The sequence below is a fragment of the Phalacrocorax aristotelis genome, unplaced genomic scaffold, assembly GCF_949628215.1.
Source record: "Phalacrocorax aristotelis unplaced genomic scaffold, bGulAri2.1 scaffold_336, whole genome shotgun sequence".
In the NCBI taxonomy this organism is placed as follows: Eukaryota; Metazoa; Chordata; class Aves; order Suliformes; family Phalacrocoracidae; genus Phalacrocorax; species Phalacrocorax aristotelis.
The window spans coordinates 1-20564 of record NW_027441251.1 but is presented as its reverse complement, the minus strand read 5'-3'; the positions used below and the strand labels follow the sequence as shown (position 1 = coordinate 20564).

The 20564-nt window shown below is 74.3% G+C and overlaps 1 protein-coding gene across 1 annotated transcript in view; it reads right to left on the bottom strand.

Moving 5' to 3' along the window:
* LOC142051184 (ryanodine receptor 1-like) overlaps window positions 1–20507 on the bottom strand; it is a gene marked incomplete at both ends in the record, with an annotated part of 29396 nt that extends 8889 nt beyond the window's left edge. Inside the window, 20 exon segments of the mRNA XM_075080363.1 lie at window positions 949–1035; window positions 1149–1192; window positions 1195–1313; window positions 1855–2015; window positions 2829–2955; window positions 3133–3505; window positions 4700–4912; window positions 4984–5158; window positions 6507–6814; window positions 7717–7864; window positions 9164–9323; window positions 10973–11056; window positions 11675–11778; window positions 14552–14656; window positions 16615–16834; window positions 17503–17695; window positions 18860–19102; window positions 19403–19491; window positions 20250–20383; window positions 20451–20507. Of these exon segments, the coding sequence (XP_074936464.1) occupies window positions 949–1035; window positions 1149–1192; window positions 1195–1313; window positions 1855–2015; window positions 2829–2955; window positions 3133–3505; window positions 4700–4912; window positions 4984–5158; window positions 6507–6814; window positions 7717–7864; window positions 9164–9323; window positions 10973–11056; window positions 11675–11778; window positions 14552–14656; window positions 16615–16834; window positions 17503–17695; window positions 18860–19102; window positions 19403–19491; window positions 20250–20383; window positions 20451–20507 (3144 nt within the window).
* Window positions 20508–20564: the final 57 nt, after the last annotated feature.

Below are 20564 nucleotides of genomic sequence, written 5' to 3'. Positions count from 1 at the left end.
AGGACCCCACTCCCCCCCCAAGGACCACGCTGACCCTCCCAAGGACCCTGCTGACCCCCACAAGGACCCCACTCCCCCCCCAAGGACCACGCTGACCCTCCCAAGGACCCTGCTGACCCCCACAAGGACCCCACTCCCCCCCAAGGACCACACTGACCCTCCAAGGACCCTGCTGACCCCCACAAGGACCACACTGACCCTCCCAAGGACCCTGCTGACCCCCACAAGGACCCCACTCCCCCCCCAAGGACCACGCTGTCCCCCCAGGGGCCACGCTGACCCTCCCAAGGACTCTGCTGCCTCCCCCAAAACCCCACTGTCCCTCCAAGGACCCCACTCCCCCCACCCCCAGCGATCCCGCTGCCCCCCCAGGACTCTCCTGTCCCCCCAATAACCCCACTGTCCCCTCAATAACCCCACTGCCCCCCCAGTGACCCTCCCGTGCCACCTAGGACCCCCTCCCCACCCCAGGACCCCACCACCCCCCCAGTGACCCTCCCGCCCCTCCTAGGACCCCCCTCCCCACCCCCAGGACCCCACTGCCCCCCAGTGACCCTCCCGTCCCTCCTAGGACCCACTCCCCACCCCCAGGACCCCACTGCCCCCTCAGTGACCCTCCCGTCCCTCCTAGGACCCCACTCCCCACCCCCAGGACCCCACCGCCCCCCCAGTGACCCTCCCGTCCCTCCTAGGACCCCACTCCCCACCCCCAGGACCCCACTGCCCCCTCAGTGACCCTCCCGTCCCTCCTAGGACCCCACTCCCCACCCCCAGGACCCCACCGCCCCCCCAGTGACCCTCCCGTCCCTCCTAGGACCCCACTCCCCACCCCCAGCGACCCCACTGCCCCCCCAGTGACCCTCCCATCCCTCCTAGGACCCCACTCCCCACCCCCAGGACCCCACCGCGCCCCCAGGGCAGCCCGGGGCGGGGGGTCGCAGGCGTCACCTTGAGCTTGCCCAGCTCAAACTGGACGACGTTCTGGCTGGTCGGGAGGGCGAAGACGGCCGGGAAGAGCTTCGTGTTGGGCTCCACCTGCGCGACGCGGCTGCTGCGACGGGGGGGCCGGGACCCGCCCTGCCCCCCCAGCCGCCGCGGGGGTGCCAAGGGGGGGGGGGTGGGGGGGGGGGGCGGGGGGTCCATCCCACCTGGAAGAAGGTGTTGATCTCCTTGCCGTCGGCGGTGAAGGTCAGAGGCCGGTGGCCAGGTCCACCAGGCAGCCGATGACCAGGTCGGCGTGGGTGACGCGCGCCTGCTGCGCGCTGCTGGCGAACTCCCCGCCCCACACCATGTAGCAGTTGCTGCGCTTGATGCTGGGGGGGGGAGAGGGGGTGCTGGGGGGGCTACCTCCCCCAGGGACCCCCCACGGGACCCCCGGGTCCCAGCAACCTCCCCCAGGGACCCCCCACGGGACCCCCGGGTCCCAGCTACCCCCCCCAGTGCCCCCCCCAAGGGACCCCCGGGTCCTGGCTACCCCCCCCAGTGCCCCCCCCAAGGGACCCCCAGCTCCTGGCTACCTCCCCCAGTGCCCCCCCCAAGGGACCCCCAGCTCCTGCCCCTTCCCCATCGCCACCCAAGGGACCCCCAGCTCCTGGCTACCTCCCCATCGCCCCCCAAGGGACCCCCAGCTCCTGCCCCTTCCCCATCACCCCCCAAGGGACCCCCAGCTCCTGCCCCTTCCCCATCGCCCCCCAAGGGACCCCCAGCTCCTGCCCCTTCCCCATCACCCCCCAACGGACCCCCAGCTCCTGCCCCTTCCCCATCGCCCCCCAACGGACCCCCAGCTCCTGCGCCTTCCCCATCGCCCCCCGATCCCAGGCGGGGTCCCATGGGGGTCCCGGCCCGCGCCCCCACCTGTCGTGCACGTTGCCCTTGTCATCGCCCATGGTGACGGTGACGGTGCGGACGCGGGACAGGTCGAAGGCGGGGTCGTGCTGGTGGAAGTCGGGGGTCACCCAGCCCACCCAGACGCTGGAGGGCTCCTGCCCCGCGAAGATCCGCACCGAGTAGTAGTACTGCGGGCAGAGAGGTCAGTGGGGAGGGGGGCCGGGGAGGGGGCGCGGGGGGATGGGGAAGGGATTCGGGGAGGGGGATATGGGGTTGGGGACAGGGTTACAGGGAGGGGGACGGGGATACAGGGACAGGGATATGGGGAGGGGGATCAGGATACCAGGAGGGGGACAGGGATATGGGGAGGGGGATACGGGGAGGGGGATATGGGGATACAGGGAGGGGGATACGGGGAGGGGGATATGGGGATACAGGGAGGGGGATATGGGGAGGGGGATCAGGATACGGGGAGGGGGACAGGGATACGGGGAGGGGGATACGGGGAGGGGGATATGGGGATACAGGGAGGGGGATATGGGGATGGGGGTATGGGGAGGGGGATATGGGGAGGGGGATCAGGATACCAGGAGGGGGATATGGGAATATGAGGAATATGAGGAGGAGAATACGGGGAGGGGGATGGGGATACGGGAATATGGGGAGGGGGGATACGGGGATGGGGATATGGGGAGGGGGATATGAGGAGGGGGATCAGGATACGGGGAGGGGGATACGGGGTCAGGGACAGGGATATGGGAGGGGGTCGGGGGGTGTGGGGTCAGGACGAGGACAGAGAGACAGGGATGGGGCCAGGGATGGGGGGTGGGATGGGGGCCACGGGGACCAGGGGCTGCCGGGGTGGGGATGGCGGGGCACAGATGGGGTGGGGGGTGCCGGGATGGGTGTCCGCGGGGCGCTGGGGTGGGGGGCAGGGGGGCAAAACGAGGGCTGGGGACCCCGGGCTGGGGATTTTGGGGGGCCGCCACCCCCCCACCTACCGTGGTGGTGTTCATGATGACCTCGGGGTCGTCGCGCTCGTCGGGGACCACGTCCTCCTCGAGGCGGGGGACGGTGGGCACGGCGGGGGGGGGCGCGAAGGGGGTCTTCCTGGCCTTGAACAGAAACCTGGGGGGCGCGGGGGAGGGGGGCTGAGGGGGGCACCAGGCCCCACACCCCCCACAGCGGCGACCCCGACAGCCCTGCTCACCCATAGCCGCGCCCCCCCCAGGACCCCACCATGGGGCAATACCCCGTGCACCCCCCAACCCCGCCGTGGGCCCCCCGCCCCCCGTCCCCACTCACCCCCTCCGGGTCTTGCCCTTCTCGGTGGTCGCATCCTTCTCGTTCTCGGCACGGGGCTGGTCCCGGGGGGCCGGGGTGGGGGGACTCCCCCCAGGCCCCTTCTCGCCCTCGCCCTCGCCCTCGGGGTGCCGGGGCCCGGCCGAGCGACGGAGGCGCTCGAATTCGGAGAGGGGCTCGAGGCTGGCGTCCTCGGGGGCTCGGGGGCGCCTGGGGCAGGGGGGTGGCCCGGGGGTGCAGCGGAAGCGGGGGTGGAATTGGACGGGGAGGCTGAGGCGGAGGAAGAGGAGCTCGGGCGGCGCGGCCGGGGAGCCGGGGGCGCGGTGGGCCAGCCGCAGGCACGGCGGGGTCTCCACCGTCCCGTCCATCCGCGTCACTGCGGGGACCCCCACCCCGCCCCGGGGAGGCGTCACGGCCGGGCGGGAGGGGGGCTGCGCCCGGGGACCCCGCGGCCATGGGCGTCCTGCCGGGGCGGGGACCCTCGGGGAGTGGGGACCCCGTGGGGAGTGGGGACCCCGTGGGGACTGGGGGGGATTGGGGCCCCTGCAGTGACACGCGTCACTAATCTGGGGACACCCAGGGTCTGGGGACCCTTTAAACCCTGGGACCCTGCAGGGAGGTGCATCGCCCAGCCCTGGGGACCCCCTGCACCCAGGGACCCCCTGCACCCAGGACCGTGCCCTGGGGACCCCCCACCTCTGGGACCCCCCCTGCACCCTGCACCACCCAGCCTGGGGACCCCCTGCACCCAGGGACCCCCTGCACCCAGCAACCATGCCCTGGGGACCCCCTGCACCCAGGGACCCCCCCCAGCATCCTGCATCGCCCAGCCCTGGGGACCCCCTGCACCCAGGGACCCCTGCACCCAGGGACCGTGCCCTGGGGACCCCCCACCTCTGGAACCCCCCAGCACCCTGCACCACCCAGCCCTGGGGACCCCCTGCACCCAGGGACCATGCCCTGGGGACCCCCCACCTCTGGAACCCCCCAGCACCCTGCACCACCCAGCCCTGGGGACCCCCTGCACCCAGGGACCATGCCCTGGGGACCCCCCCACCTCTGGAACCCCCCAGCACCCTGCACCACCCAGCCCTGGGGACCCCCTGCACCAGGGACCGTGCCCTGGGGACCCCCCACCTCTGGAACCCCCCAGCACCCTGCACCACCCAGCCCTGGGGACCCCCTGCACCCAGGGACCGTGCCCTGGGGACCCCCCACCTCTGGGACCCCCCCAGCACCCTGCACCACCCAGCCCTGGGGACCCCCTGCACCCAGGGACCGTGCCCTGGGGACCCCCCACCTCTGGGACCCCCCAGCACCCTGCACCACCCAGCCCTGGGGACCCCCTGCACCCAGGGACCGTGCCCTGGGGACCCCCCACCTCTGGGACCCCCCAGCACCCTGCACCACCCAGCCCTGGGGACCCCCTGCACCCAGGGACCATGCCCTGGGGACCCCCCACACCCGAGCCCCCCCCCAGCATCCTGCATCGCCCATCCCCAGGCCCCCCCCGCCCACCGTGGGAGCTCCCCGGCCGGCGCAGGACCCCAGGACCCCCCCCCCCACGCACAGACCTCCAGCTGGGGGTGGTCGGGGGGCACCGGCACGAACTGGGGGAGGCTCTTGCTGAACCAGAGGGCGATGGGCCGCTTCATGTTGATGGCGAAGGGCTCGTAGCCCTCCTGCAGCCCGCAGATGCTGAAGAAGCGCAGGCTGCCCACCTCCTGGCCCAGGTTGAGCCGCCCCTCCTGCTCCAGCCCCAGGCTGCACACGGGCACGAAGCCTGCGGCGGGACGGGGGGCTCAGCGCCGGGACCCCCGCCGCAGCCCCCCCGCCGGCCCAGCCGCGGCTCACCCTCGCCCACGTCGAAGTCCTTGAAGGCCAGCTCGGAGCCGGCGTCGCTGATGAGGACCTCCCCGTTGAGGGTGAAGGTGATGTGGCTCTCGGCCAGGTCGATCATGCAGCCCACCACGTCCCCCGCCTGCCACGTGCGGCCGAAGGGCTCGCTGCCCACGTGCCAGCGCTGCGCCTGGGGGGGGGGCACCCGCCGACGCGGGGGGTCAGCGGCACCCGAGGGACGCGGGGGCCTGGGGACCTGGGGGACCTGGGGGCTGGGGCGGAGTCAGGGACCTGGGGGGACCTGGGGGCTGGGGCGGAGTCGGGGACCTGGGGGGACCTGGGGGACCTGGGGGCTGGGGTGGCGGCGGGGACTTGGGGGGACCTGGGGGGACCTGGGGGCTGGGGTGGCGGCGGGGACTTGGGGGGACCTGGTGGACCTGGGGGCTGGGGCAGCGGCGGGGACTTGGGGGGACCTGGGGGGACCTGGGGGCTGGGGTGGAGTCGGGGACCTGGGGGGACCTGGGGGACCTGGGGGCTGGGGCGGAGTCGGGGACTTGGGGGACCTGGGGGGACCTGGGGGCTGGGGTGGCGGCGGGGACTTGGGGGACCTGGTGGACCTGGGGGCTGGGCAGCGGGGGGACTTGGGGGGACCTGGGGGGACCTGGGGGCTGGGGTGGAGTCGGGGACCTGGGGGGACCTGGGGGGACCTGGGGCTGGGGCGGAGTCGGGGACTTGGGGGGACCTGGGGGGACCTGGGGGCTGGGGTGGCGGTGGGGACCTGGGGGGACCTGGGGGGACCTGGGGGCTGGGGTGGCGGCGGGGACTTGGGGGGACCTGGGGGCTGGGGTGGTGGTGGGGACCTGGGGGACCTGGGGGCTGGGGCGGCGTTGGGGACCTGGGGGACCTGGGGGACCTGGGGGCTGGGGTGGTGGTGGGGACCTGGGGGACCTGGGGGCTGGGGCGGCGTTGGGGACCTGGGGGACCTGGGGGACCTGGGGGCTGGGGTGGCGGCGGGGACTTGGGGGGACCTGGGGGCTGGGGGTGGGCGGCGGGGACTTGGGGGGACCTGGGGGCTGGGGTGGCATCGGGGACCTGGGGGACCTGGGGGGACCTGGGGGCTGGGTTGATGGCATCGGGGACCTGGGGACCTGGGGGGACCTGGGGGCTGGGGTGGCATCGGGGACCTGGGGGACCTGGGGGGACCTGGGGGCTGGGGTGGTGGTGGGGACCTGGGGGACCTGGGGGCTGGGCGGCGTTGGGGACCTGGGGGGACCTGGGGGACCTGGGGGCTGGGGTGGCGGCGGGGACTTGGGGCAAGGGGGGTGATTGGGGACCTGGGGGACCTGGGGGCTGGGGCGGAGTCGGGGACCTGGGGGGACCTGGGGGACCTGGGGGCTGGGGTGGCGGCGGGGACTTGGGGGGGACCTGGGGGGACCTGGGGGCCGGGATGGAGTCGGGGACCTGGGGGGAGCTGGGGGACCTGGGGGGACCCGGGGCCAAGGGGGGTGGTCGGGGGCGAGAGGGGCGATTGGGGATACGGAGCGAAGGGAGCAATGGGGGACCCGTGGGGGTTGTGGGGGTCCAGATGGGGTCTCTGGGGGTTCAAGGGGGGGTCTCCGGAGGTCCCGGGGGGTCTCACCCCGGTGCCCGTTGAAGACGTAGGCGAGGTCGTCGGCGCCCAGCTCGACGTCGGGGCGCAGGTGGGGGCGCGCCCAGCCCACCCGCATCTCCCCGTGGTGACGGCCTCGAACTCGAAGTACCACTTGCCGGCGCGCACCGCGTAGCCCCCGCTCGGCGCGGAAGATGCGGGCCCTGTCCCCCCGGCCCCGCGGCACCCCCTGGGCGGCTGCGGGCACGGGCTGTGGGCACCCCGCCACCGCCGGGGCGCCCCGCGCCCCCACGCACCGCCCCGCGCCCCCACTCACCGCCCCGCGGTGCCCCCAAACAGCGCCCCGCGCCCCCACGCACCACGCCGTGCCCCCAAACAGCGCCCCGCGCCCCCACGCACCGCCCCGCGGTGCCCAAACAGCGCCCCGCACCCCCACGCACCACGCCGTGCCCCCAAACAGCACCCCGCGCCCCCACGCACCGCCCCGCGCCCCCACGCACCGCCCCGCGCCCCAAACAGCGCCCCGCGCCCCCACGCACCGCCCCGCGCCCCCACGCACCGCGCCGTGCCCCCAAACAGCGCCCCGCGCCCCCACGCACCGCCCCGCGGTGCCCCCAAACAGCGCCCCGCGCCCCCACGCACCACGCCGTGCCCCCAAACAACGCCCCGCGCCCCCACGCACCGCCCCGCGCCCCCAAACAGCCGCCCCGCGCCCCCACGCACCGCCCCGCGGCCCCCCCAGCCCGCGCCCCCCCAGACCCCGCGCCCCCCAGCCCTCGCGCCCCGCAGCCCCGGCGCCCCCAGCCCCCGCGCCCCCCAGCCCCTGCCCCCCCCAGCCCCCGCGCCCCCCAGCCCCGGCGCCCCCCAGCCCTCGCGCCCCGCAGCCCCGGCGCCCCCAGCCCCCCCGCCCCCCAGCCCCTGCCCCCCCCAGCCCCCGCGCCCCCAGCCCCGGCGCCCCCCAGCCCTCGCCCCCCAGCCCCGGCGCCCCCAGCCCCGGCGCGCCCCAGCCCCCGCGGCCCCCCAGCCCCGGCGCCCCCAGCCCCCGCGCCCCCCAGCCCTCGCTCCCCCCAGCCCCGGCGCCCCCAGCCCCCGCCCCCCCCAGCCCCCGCGCCCCCCAGCCCGCGCCCCCCGGCACTCACGGCTCTCGGGGTCGGGGGGCTCCACGTTGTAGCCGTGCCCCAGCAGGGTGCGCACGGCCTGGCACAGGCTCTCGCGGTTGGCGCGCTTGGTGCGCTCGTCCAGCAGGTGGTACGGCACCAGGCGCGGGTTCCGCTTGCGCTTGATGTCCTGCGCCACGCCGCGCGTGGGCACGGGGCGCGGGGGGGGCGCGGGGGTGCGGGGACCCACGCGGGAACGGGGCACCCGGGGGCAGGGGGACGTGGGGGTGCGGGGACCCACGCGGGAACGGGGCACCCGGGGGCAGGGGGACGCGGGGATGCGGGGACCCACGCGGGAACGGGGCACCCGGGGCAGGGGGACGTGGGGGTGCGGGGCCCCACGCGGGAACGGGGCACCCGGGGGCAGGGGGACGTGGGGGTGCGGGGACCCACGCAGGCACGGGGCACTCGGGGGCAGGGGGACGTGGGGGTGCGGGGACCCACGCGGGAACGGGGCACCCGGGGGCAGGGGGACGTGGGGGTGCGGGGACCCACGCGGGCACAGGGCACCCGGGGGCAGGGGGACGTGGGGCTGCGGGGACCCACGCGGGAACGGGGCACCCGGGGGCAGGGGGGACGTGGGGGTGCGGGGACCCACGCGGGAACGGGGCACCCGGGGGCAGGGGGACGTGGGGCTGCGGGGACCCACGCGGGAACGGGGCACCCGGGGGCAGGGGGACGTGGGGGTGCGGGGACCCACGCGGGCACAGGGCACCCGGGGGCAGGGGGGACGTGGGGCTGCGGGGACCCACGCGGGAACGGGGCACCCGGGGGCAGGGGGACGTGGGGGTGCGGGGCCCCACGCGGGAACGGGGCACCCGGGGGCAGGGGGACGCGGGGGTGCGGGGGACCCACGCGGGCACGGGGCACCCGGGGGCAGGGGGACGTGGGGGTGCGGGGGACCCACGCAGGCACGGGGCACCCGGGGGCAGGGGGACGTGGGGCTGCGGGGACCCACGTGGGAACGGGGCACCCGGGGGCAGGGGGACGTGGGGGTGCGGGGACCCACCATGTTCGCGGGGCACCCAGTGGGCAGGGCGACACCCCGGGGGCAGGGGGCACGTGGGGGCAGGGGGACACCCCACGGGCAGGGGGACATGTGGACATCGCCGTGGGCGGGGGGGGACATGGGGACACCACCACCGTGGGCGTGGGGACATCGCCACCAGGGACAGGGGGACACCCGCTACCCTGAACGGGGGGTCAAGGGGGTGCAGAGCACCCAGAGCCACGGGGCGGGGGGGACATGGGGAGGGGGGACACGGAGGGGGGGAAACGGGGGGGGGTGGGGTGCGACACGGGGGGCACAGGGGAACCTCAAGCAGAAGCACGGGGAGATGCGGGCGAGGGGACACGGGGGCCAGAGCAGCGCGGGTGGCGCGGGCGCCGGGGGGTCCCGGGGGGGGGGTCCTCGGGGGGGGGTCCCCACCTGGACGGTGCTGTAGGTCCAGCCCTGCTGGACGCGGTCGCGCGCCCACACGTTGTGCCCGTTCTCGGCGAGGCGATCGACCAGCGCCAGCTGCGCCGGCGTCAGCCGCACGTGCGCCAGGTCCAGCGGCGCCGGCTTGTACCCGTTGGCCATCGTGTACCTGGGGGGGGGCCACGCCTCAGCCACGCCCGCGCCACGCCCGCGCCACGCCCGCCCCGGCACCCCGACCGCGCCCCAGCGGGGACCCCCAGCCCCGGACCCCCAGCGGCACCGCAGCGGGGACGCCGGCGGCACCCCAACGCGGACCCCCAACGGGGATGCCAACAGGGACCCCCAACCCAGGACCCCCAGCGGCACCCCAACGCGGACCCCCAACGGGGATGCCAACAGGGACCCCCCCAACTGCACCCCCAACTGCACCCCAACGCGGACCCCAATGGGGATGCCAACAGGGACCCCCAACCCAGGACCCCCAACTGCACCCCAACGCGGACCCCCAACGGGGATGCCAACAGGGACCCCCAACCCAGGACCCCCAACTGCACCCCCAACTGCACCCCAACGCGGACCCCCAACGGGGATGCCAACAGGGACCCCCAACCCAGGACCCCCCAACTCCACCCCCAACTGCACCCCAACGCACCCCCAACGGGGATGCCAACAGGGACACCCAAACCAGGACCCCCAACTGCACCCCAATGCGGACCCCCAACAGGGGATGCCAACAGGGACCCCCAACCCAGGAACCCCCAACTGCACCCCCAACTGCACCCCAACGCGGACCCCCAACGGGGATGCCAACAGGGACACCCAAACCAGGACCCCCAACTGCACCCCAATGCGGACCCCCAACAGGGGATGCCAACAGGGACACCCAACCCAGGACCCCCAACTCCACCCCCAACTGCACCCCAATGCGGACCCCCAACGGGGATGCCAACAGGGACCCCCAACCCAGGACCCTCAACTGCACCCCCAACTGCACCCCAACGCAGACCCCCAACGGGGATGCCAACAGGGACCCCCAACCCAGGACCCCCAACTGCACCCCCAACTGCACCCCAACACAGACCCCCAACGGGGATGCCAACAGGGACACCCAAACCAGGACCCCCAGCGGCACCCCAACGCGGACCCCCAACAGGGATGCCAACAGGGACCCCCAAACCAGGACCCCCAACTGCACCCCCAACTGCACCCCAACGCAGACCCCCAACGGGGATGCCAACAGGGACCCCCAACCCAGGGACCCCCAACTGCACCCCCAACTGCACCCCAACACGGACCCCCAACGGGGATGCCAACAGGGACCCCCAACCCAGGACCCCCAACTGCACCCCCAACTGCACCCCAACACAGACCCCCAATGGGGATGTCAACAGGGACACCCAACCCAGGACCCCCAACTGCACCCCCAACTGCACCCCAATGGGGACACCAGCGGCACCCCAATGCGGACCCCCAGCCCCGGACCCCCAGCGGCACCGCAGCGGGGACGCCAGCGGCACCCCAACTGCACCCCAATGGGGACCCCCAACCCAGGACCCTCAACAGGGACCCCAACTGCACACCAGTGGGGACACCAATGGGGACCCCCAATGGTACCCCAACAGGGACCCCCAACCCAGGACCCCCAACTGCACCACAACGGGGATGCCAACGGCACCCCAATGCGGACCCCCAACCCAGGACCCTCAACAGGGACCCCCAAACTGGGACCCCCCCCTCTAGCAAGCTCAAATTGGGACCTCCGAAGTGGGGCCCCCCCTCCGCGGACCCCAACCCAGCCCCCCCAAGCCCCCCACTCACGTTTTGGGGAGTTTGACCTTTTTGAGGTTCTCCTCGGCTTTCTCGTCGGCCATGCCCACGTGGCAGCCCAGCGCCAGCAGGGTCCTGGGGGGGCGCGGGGTGAGGGGGGGACCCCAAAACCCGGCCCGGCCCCGTCTGGGGGGGCACAGCATGGGGGGACCCCAAAACCCCACCCCCAGCCCAGCCTGGGACAGCACGGGGTGAGGGGGGACCCCAAAACCCGGCCCAGCCCCGTCTGGGGGGGGCACAGCATGGGGGGACCCCAAAACCCGGCCTGGCCCCGTCTGGGGGGGCACAGCATGGGGGGACCCCAAAACCCGGCCTGGCCCCATCTGGGGGGGCACAGCATGGGGGGACCCCAAAACCCAGCCCCCAACCCCAGCCCAGTCAGGGGGACATGGGAAGAGGGGGGACCCCAAAAACCCAGCCCATTTGGGGGTGTCACAGAGTGACGGGGGACCCCAAAGCCCAGCCCATTTGGGGGGGTCACAGAGTGGGGGGGTGTCACAGAGTGACAGGGGACCCCAAAGCCCAGCCCATTTGGGGGGGGGGTCACAGAGTGACGGGGGACCCCAGCCCCAGCCCCAGCCTGGAGAGGACACAGCAAGACCGGGCGGGGGGGGGGGCACCCCAAAACCCGCCCGCCCGCCTCCCCGCAGCCCGCAGCCCCCCCGGGCCCCCCCAAAACCCGCGCCCCCTCACTTGAGGGTCTCCCCCGACATCTGGAGGTTGTAGCTGCGCTCGGGCTCGGGCAGGCTCTGGAAGCCCACCAGGCAGGGGTGCAGCCGCCGGTTGTCGTCCCGGACCTGGGGGGGCCGCGGCGTGAGACCCCCCTCCCGGCGCCCCAAACCCCGCCGGGGAGGGGAGGGGGCCCTGCCGGGGGGGCTCTGCTGCGACACCGGGGGGGGCCTATTGCACCCGCGCGGGGGGGGGGGGTCAGGGGAGGCTTGGGGGTGCTCCATGGCACCCCAGGGGGACTGGGGGGCTTGGGGGGTCCCATTGCACCCCAGGGGGATTGGGGGGGCTCGGGGGTCCCATTGCACCCCAGGGGGATTGGGGCGGGCTCGGGGGGTGTCCCATTGCACCCCAGGGGGATTGGGGGGGCTCGGGGGGGGGATCCCATTGCACCCCAGCGGGACTGGGGGGGCTCGGGGGGGGTCCCATTGCACCCCAGGGGGATTGGGGTACTTGGGGGGCCTCGGGGGGGTCCCATTGCACCCCAGGGGGATTGGGGGGGCTCGGGGGGGGATCCCATTGCACCCCAGGGGGACTGGGGGGGCTCGGGGGGGTCCCATTGCACCCCAGGGGGATTGGGGGGGCTCGGGGGTCCCATTGCACCCCAGGGGGATTGGGGGGGCTCGGGGGGGGATCCCATTGCACCCCAGGGGGACTGGGGGGGCTCGGGGGGGGATCCCATTGCACCCCAGGGGGATTGGGGTACTTGGGGGGCCTCGGGGGGGTCCCATTGCACCCCAGGGGATTGGGGGGGCTCGGGGGTCCCATTGCACCCCAGGGGGATTGGGGGGGCTCGGGGGGGGTCCCATTGCACCCCAGGGGGATTGGGGTACTTGGGGGGCCTCGGGGGGTCCCATTGCACCCCAGGGGGATTGGGGGGGCTCGGGGGTCCCATTGCACCCCAGGGGGATTGGGGGGGCTCGGGGGGGTCCCATTGCACCCCAGGGGGATTGGGGTACTTGGGGGGTCTCGGGGGGGTCCCATTGCACCCCAGGGGGATTGGGGGGGCTCGGGGGGTCCCATTGCACCCCAGGGGGATTGGGGGGGCTCGGGGGGGGATCCCATTGCACCCCAGCGGGACTGGGGGGGCTCGGGGGGGGTCCCATTGCACCCCAGGGGGATTGGGGTACTTGGGGGGCCTCGGGGGGGTCCCATTGCACCCCAGGGGGATTGGGGGGGCTCGGGGGGGGATCCCATTGCACCCCAGGGGGACTGGGGGGGCTCGGGGGGGTCCCATTGCACCCCAGGGGGATTGGGGTACTTGGGGGGTCTCGGGGGGGTCCCATTGCACCCCAGGGGGATTGGGGTGGGCTCGGGGGGGGATCCCATTGCACCCCAGGGGGACTGGGGGGGCTCGGGGGGGGTCCCATTGCACCCCAGGGGGATTGGGGTACTTGGGGGGCCTCGGGGGGGTCCCATTGCACCCCAGGGGGATTGGGGGGGCTCGGGGGGGGATCCCATTGCACCCCAGGGGGATTGGGGGGGCTCGGGGGGGGATCCCATTGCACCCCAGGGGGACTGGGGGGGCTCGGGGGGGGTCCCATTGCACCCCAGGGGGATTGGGGTGGGCTCGGGGGGTGTCCCATTGCACCCCAGGGGGATTGGGGGGGCTCAGGGGGGGGATCCCATTGCACCCCAGGGGGACTGGGGGGGCTCGGGGGGGGTCCCATTGCACCCCAGGGGGATTGGGGTGGGCTCGGGGGGGGATCCCATTGCACCCCAGGGGGATTGGGGGGGCTCGGGGGGGGATCCCATTGCACCCCAGGGGGACTGGGGGGGCTCGGGGGGGGTCCCATTGCACCCCAGGGGGATTGGGGTACTTGGGGGGCCTCGGGGGGGTCCCATTGCACCCCAGGGGGATTGGGGTGGGCTCGGGGGGTGTCCCATTGCACCCCAGGGGGATTGGGGGGGCTCGGGGGTCCCATTGCACCCCAGGGGGATTGGGGGGGCTCGGGGGGGGATCCCATTGCACCAAAGGGGGACTGGGGGGGCTCGGGGGGGGATCCCATTGCACCCCAGGGGGACTGGGGGGGCTCGGGGGGGTCCCATTGCACCCCAGGGGGATTGGGGGGGCTCGGGGGTCCCATTGCACCCCAGGGGGATTGGGGGGGCTCGGGGGGGGATCCCATTGCACCCCAGCGGGACTGGGGGGGCTCGGGGGGGGTCCCATTGCACCCCAGGGGGATTGGGGTACTTGGGGGGCCTCGGGGGGGTCCCATTGCACCCCAGGGGGATTGGGGGGGGCTCGGGGGGGGATCCCATTGCACCCCAGGGGGATTGGGGGGGCTCGGGGGGGGATCCCATTGCACCCCAGGGGGACTGGGGGGGCTCGGGGGGGGTCCCATTGCACCCCAGGGGGATTGGGGTGGGCTCGGGGGGTGTCCCATTGCACCCCAGGGGGATTGGGGGGGCTCAGGGGGGGGATCCCATTGCACCCCAGGGGGACTGGGGGGGCTCGGGGGGGGTCCCATTGCACCCCAGGGGGATTGGGGTGGGCTTGGGGGGGTCCCATTGCACCCCAGGGGGATTAGGGGGAGATTGGGGGGGCTAGGGGGGTCCCATTGCACCCCAGGGGGATTGGGGTGGGCTTGGGGGGGTCCCATTGCACCCCAGGGGGATTAGGGGGAGATTGGGGGGGCTAGGGGGGGTCCCATTGCACCCCAGGGGCATTGGGGGATCGGGGGGCTCAGGGGCTGCCCCCCACACCCCAGGGGGATTGGGGGGGGCTGGGGGGGTCCCATTGCACCCCAGGGGGATTGGGGGGGTCAGGGGGGCTCAGGGGGTACCCCCCACACCCCAGGGGGATGGGGGGGCTCCGGGGGGGCGCGGGGGACCCCGACTCACGGGGCCGTAGGTCCAGCCCTGCTCGATGCGCGTCAGCGCCCACAGCTCGTGGATGTTCTCAGCCAGCTTCTCGCGGATGCGCTCCAGGTGGGGGGGCAGCACGATCTGGGGGGCAGCACGGTCGGGGGGGGGGGGGGCAGCACGATCCGGGCACCCCACGAGCAGCCGCTCACACCCCCCCGGCCACCAGCACCCCAAACTCCTGGCTGGGGAACCCTCACCCTCTCCATGCCCGAGACCCCCAAGCCCTATCTAAGCCCCCAAACCCCTGTCCAAGCCCCCAAGATCCCCACGCCCCCAGACCCCAGCCCAGCACCCCAAATCCCCATCCAAGCCCCCCCAAACCCCAAAGCACCAGCCCCCCAACATCAGCCCCCCAAAACCCCCAGGTCCCTAAAGCCCATCCCCCAAACTCCACCCAAGACCCCCCAGACCCCACTCAAGCCCCCCAGACCCCCAAACCACCACCCAAGACCCCCCAGACCCCACTCAATCCCCCCAGACCCCCAAACCACCACCCAAGACCCCCCAGACCCCACTCAATCCTCCCAGACCCCCAAAACTCCACCCAAGACCCCCCAGACCCCACTCAATCCCCCCAGACCCCCAAAACTCCACCCAAGACCCCCCAGACCCCACTCAAGCCCCCCAGACCCCCAAAACTCCACCCAAGACCCCCCAGACCCCACTCAAGCCCCCCCGACCCCCAAACCACCACCCAAGACCCCCCAGACTCTACTCAATCCCCCCAGACCCCCAAACCACCACCCAAGACCCCCCAGACCCCACTCAAGCCCCCCCAGACCCCCAAACTCCACCCAAGACCCCCCAGACCCCACTCAATCCCCCCAGACCCCCAAACCACCACCCAAGACCCCCCAGACCCCACTCAATCCCCCCAGACCCCCAAAACTCCACCCAAGACCCCCCAGACCCCACTCAAGCCCCCCAGACCCCCAAAACTCCACCCAAGACCCCCCAGACCCCACTCAAGCCCCCCCCGACCCCCAAACCACCACCCAAGACCCCCCAGACTCTACTCAATCCCCCCAGACCCCCAAACCACCACCCAAGACCCCCCAGACCCCACTCAAGCCCCCCAGACCCCCAAACTCCACCCAAGACCCCCCAGACCCCACTCAATCCCCCCAGACCCCCAAAACTCCACCCAAGACCCCCAGACCCCACTCAAGCCCCCCAGACCCCCAAAACTCCACCCAAGACCCCCCAGACCCCACTCAAGCCCCCCCCGACCCCCAAACCACCACCCAAGACCCCCCAGACTCTACTCAATCCCCCCAGACCCCCAAACCACCACCCAAGACCCCCCAGACCCCACTCAAGCCCCCCCAGACCCCCAAACTCCACCCAAGACCCCCCAGACCCCACTCAATCCCCCCAGACCCCCAAACCACCACCCAAGACCCCCCCAGACCCCACTCAATCCCCCCAGACCCCCAAAACTCCACCCAAGACCCCCCAGACCCCACTCAAGCCCCCCAGACCCCCAAAACTCCACCCAAGACCCCCCAGACCCCACTCAAGCCCCCCCCGACCCCCAAACCACCACCCAAGACCCCCCAGACTCTACTCAATCCCCCCAGACCCCCAAACCACCACCCAAGACCCCCCAGACCCCACTCAAGCCCCCCCAGACCCCCAAACTCCACCCAAGACCCCCCAGACCCCACTCAATCCCCCCAGCCCCCCAAACCACCACCCAAGACCCCCCAGACCCCACTCAATCCCCCCAGACCCCCAAAACTCCACACAAGACCCCCCAGACCCCACTCAAGCCCCCCAGACCCCCAAAACTCCACCCAAGACCCCCCAGACCCCACTCAAGCCCCCCCCGACCCCCAAACCACCACCCAAGACCCCCCAGACTCTACTCAATCCCCCCAGACCCCCAAACCACCACCCAAGACCCCCCAGACCCCACTCAATCCCCCCAGACCCCCAAACTCCACCCAAGACCCCCCAGACCCCACTCAATCCCCCCAGCCCCCCAAACCACCACCCAAGACCCCCCAGACCCCACTCAAGCCCCCCCAGACCCCCACCTGGAGGGTGTCGACGGGGCAGGGGGTGAAGGCGGTGTGGGGCAGGGCCTGGGTGGGCCCCAGGAGGCTGCGGGTTCCGGGGGGCCCCTCGCCCCGATACGCCTTGATGGGCTCGAGGCGCAGGCGCTCGCGGGGCAGCAGGGCCTCGGCGCAGGGCGAGTACCCCGGGGGGGGCACGAACTGGAACTCCCCGTGGCGGCCCCCCAGCAGGAACCGCAGCCTGGGGGGGGGGCGGCGTGGGCAGCACCCCGGGGTCCTCGTCAGCCCCACGGCGCCCCCAGAGCCACAGCACCCCCCAGAGCCCCCCCAGAGCCCCCCCAGAGCCACAGCATCCCCCAAACTCACAGCACCCCCCCAGAGCTCCCCCAGAGCCACAGCACCCCCCAAAGCCCCCCCAGACTCACAGCACCCCCCCAGAGCCCCCCCAGAGCCACAGCATCCCCCAAACTCACAGCACCCCCCCAGAGCTCCCCCAGAGCCACAGCACCCCCCAGAGCCCCCCCAGACTCACAGCACCCCCCCAGAGCCCCCCCAGAGCCACAGCACCCCCCAAAGCCCCCCCAGACTCACAGCACCCCCCCAGAGCCCCCCCAGAGCCACAGCATCCCCCAAAGCCCCCCCAGAGCCACAGCACCCCCCAGAGCCCCCCCAGAGCCACAGCACCCCCCCAGCACCCCTCCAGCCCCCCGCCTCACTTGACACCTGCCGAGAAGCAAGTAGAGACCCCCAGCACCCCCCCCCCGGACCCCCCAGTCCCCCCCAGGACCCCCAGCCCCCCGCCTCACTTGATGCCAGCCGAGAAGCAAGCAGAGCCCCCCAGCATCCCCAGGACTCCCCAGCCCCCTCCGGCCGTCCCGGACCCCCAGGACCCCCCGGACCCCCCCTCACTTGACGCCGGCCGAGAAGCTGGCGACGGGGGAGAAGAGGGTGTCGAGGTTGAAGCCCTCGAGGACCCCCTGCACGGGGCAGCCGTTGATGCGGAAGGAGGCGCTGGGGACCCCCAGGTCCAGGCAGCAGCTCACCACGTCCCCCGCACCCAGCGCCCGCCGCTGCGGGGACCCCACCGGGCGGGCCACCCCGCCTGCGGGCGGGCGTCACGGCGGGGGCGGGGGGCGCGGGGGGCGAGGGGGGCGAGGGGGGCCCGGGGGGTGCTGGGGGCGCGGGGGGTGCTGGGGGTGCTGGGGGCGAAGGGGGTGCTGGGGGCGCGGGGGGTGCTGGGGGGTGCTGGGGATGTGGGGGGTGCTGGGGGCGAGGGGGGCGCCGGGGGTGCGGGGGGTGCTGGGGGTGAGGGGGGTGCTGGGGGCGAAGGGGGGCGCTGGGGGTGCTGGGGATGTGGGGGGCGCTGGGGGCGCGGGGGGTGCTGGGGGCGCGGGGGGCGAGGGGGCCCGGGGGGTGCTGGGGGGCGAGGGGTGCTGGAGGCGAGGGGGGTGCTGGGGGCGAGGGGGGCGCGGGGGGTGCTGGGGATGTGGGGGGTGCTGGGGGCGCGGGGGGCGCGGGGGGTGCTGGGGGCGAGGGGGCCCCGGGGGGTGCTGGGGATGTGGGGGGTGCTGGGGGTGAGGGGGGCGCTGGGGGTGCTGGGGATGTGGGGGGCGCGGGGGGTGCTGGGGGCGAGGGGGCCCGGGGGGTGCTGGGGATGTGGGGGAGCTGGGGGTGAGGGGGGCGCTGGGGGTGCTGGGGATGTGGGGGGTGCTGGGGGTGCTGGGGGTGAGGGGGGCCCGGGGGGTGCTGGGGGCGTTGGGGGCGAGGGGGGCGAGGGGGGCCCGGGGGGTGCTGGGGGCGCGGGGGGCGAGGGGGGCGAGGGGGGCCCGAGGGGTGCTGGGGGCGAGGGGGCCCGGGGGGTGCTGGGGATGTGGGGGGTGCTGGGGGTGAGGGGGGCCCGGGGGGTGCTGGGGGACACGATGGGGCGAGGGGGAACACGGGGGGCGAGGGGGGTGCTGAGGGACATGGGGGGCGCGGGGGCGCGGGGGGACATGGGGGCGCGGGGGGACATGGGGGGGACATGTCAGGGGACGTGGGGGGCGGGGGAGTATGGGGGGCGCGGGGGGATAGGGGAGGGGACGGGGAGACACGGGGGGACACGGGGGGAATACGTCAGGGGGGTTCCCATTGAGGGGGGTCCCATGGAGGGGTTCCCTCGGGAGGGGGGGTCCCGCGGGATGTCTGGGTCCCGCACGGGGGGTGGGGGTCCCGCAGGGAGGGTGGGGGTCCCGCGGGGAGGGCGGGGGTCCCGCGGGGGGGGGGGTACCTGTCCAGATGTGGAGGCCGTCGAAGGCGAAGGAGCAGAGGTCGTCGCCGGCGCCGTTGCCCCCCCAGCCCTCGCCCCCGCCCGGGTAGGGGCTGTAGCCCCCCGCCGCCCCCCAGCCCACGCGCAGGTGGGTGGGCTGCGGCGTCAGGAAGGGCTGCGCGCGCTCCACGGCCACCTCGAAGTACCAGCGGCCGTACTGCGTCGAGCCCTCGTGCGTCCCCCACGAAGATGTTGGGGCGCACGCTGCGCGGGGGGTCAGCAAGGGGCGCCCCCAGGGGCACCCACACCGCCCGGGGCACCCCCAGAGCCCCAGGGGCTCCCCCAGGCACCCCCAGGGGCACCCCGAGACCCCCAGGGCACCCAGGGGCTCCCCCAGGCACCCCCAGACCCCCAGGGGCACCCTGAGACCCCCAGGGCACCCAGGGGCTCCCCCAGGCACCCCCAGGGGCACACCCAGACCCCCCAGGGGCATCCCGAGACCCCAGGGGCACACCCAGACACCCCCAGGGGCACCCCGAGACACCCAGGGGCACCCAGACCCACCCAGACCCCCCCAGACCACCCAGGGGCACACCCAGACCCCCAGGGCACCCAGGGGCTCCCCCAGACACCCCCAGACCCCCAGGGGCACCCTGAGACCCCCAGAACACCCAGGGGCACCCCGAGACCCCCAGAACACCCAGGGGCTGCCCCAGACCCCCCCAGACCCCCAGGGGCACCCTGAGATCACCACAGACCCCAGGAGCCCCCCAAGGACACCCAGAGACCCCTGTGAGCCCCCCAGGAGCCCCCCAGGGACACTCCAAGGACACCCAGAGACCCTCAGGAGCCCCCCACGTCCCCGAGGAGCCCCCCAGGGACACCCAGAGACCCCCAGGAGCCCCCCAGGGACACCCAGAGACCCCTGTGAACCCCCCAGGAGCCCCCCAGGGACACCCAGAGACCCCCAGGAGCCCCCCACATCCCCCAGGAGCCCCCCAAGGACATCCAGAGACCCTCAGGAGCCCCCAGGGACACCCAGAGACCCCTGTGAGCCCCCAGGAGCCCCCCAGGGACACCCAGAGACCCCTGTGAGCCCCCCAGGAGCCCCCCAGGGACACTCCAAGGACACCCAGAGACCCCTGTGAGCCCCCCACGTCCCCCAGGAGCCTCCCCAAGGACACCCAGAGACCCTCAGGAGCCCCCAGGGACATCCAGAGACCCCTGTGAGCCCCCCAGGAGCCCCCCAAGGACACCCAGAAACCCTCAGGAGCCCCCCACGTCCCCCAGGAGCCCCCCAAGGACACCCAGAGACCCCCAGGAGCCCCCCAGGAACCTCTCAAGGTCCCGCAGGAGGTGCCAGGAGCATCCCGGCCCCCCCCGGCCCCCCCCGGCCCCCCAGGCCCCCCACCTGGTGACGTAGTTGACCAGGCCCGTCTGCAGCAGCAGGTCTCGCCGCGGCAGGAGGTTCTCGGTGATGAGGTTCTGGTTGGAGCGCACGGCCACGGCGTTGCACACGCAGAGCGAGCAGAGCACGTCCAGCACCTGCCGGGGGGCATTCGCACGCCTGCCCGCGCCCGCCGCCCGCGCCCCCCCCGAGACCCCTCCCCACCTTGTGGTTGCGGCCGTGCTTGTCCAGGAGGGAGATGATGGACTTGATGTGGTTCTCCTGGATGATGTTGAGGACCTCGGGGCTCTCGATGAGGACGCAGTAAAGCACCTCGAG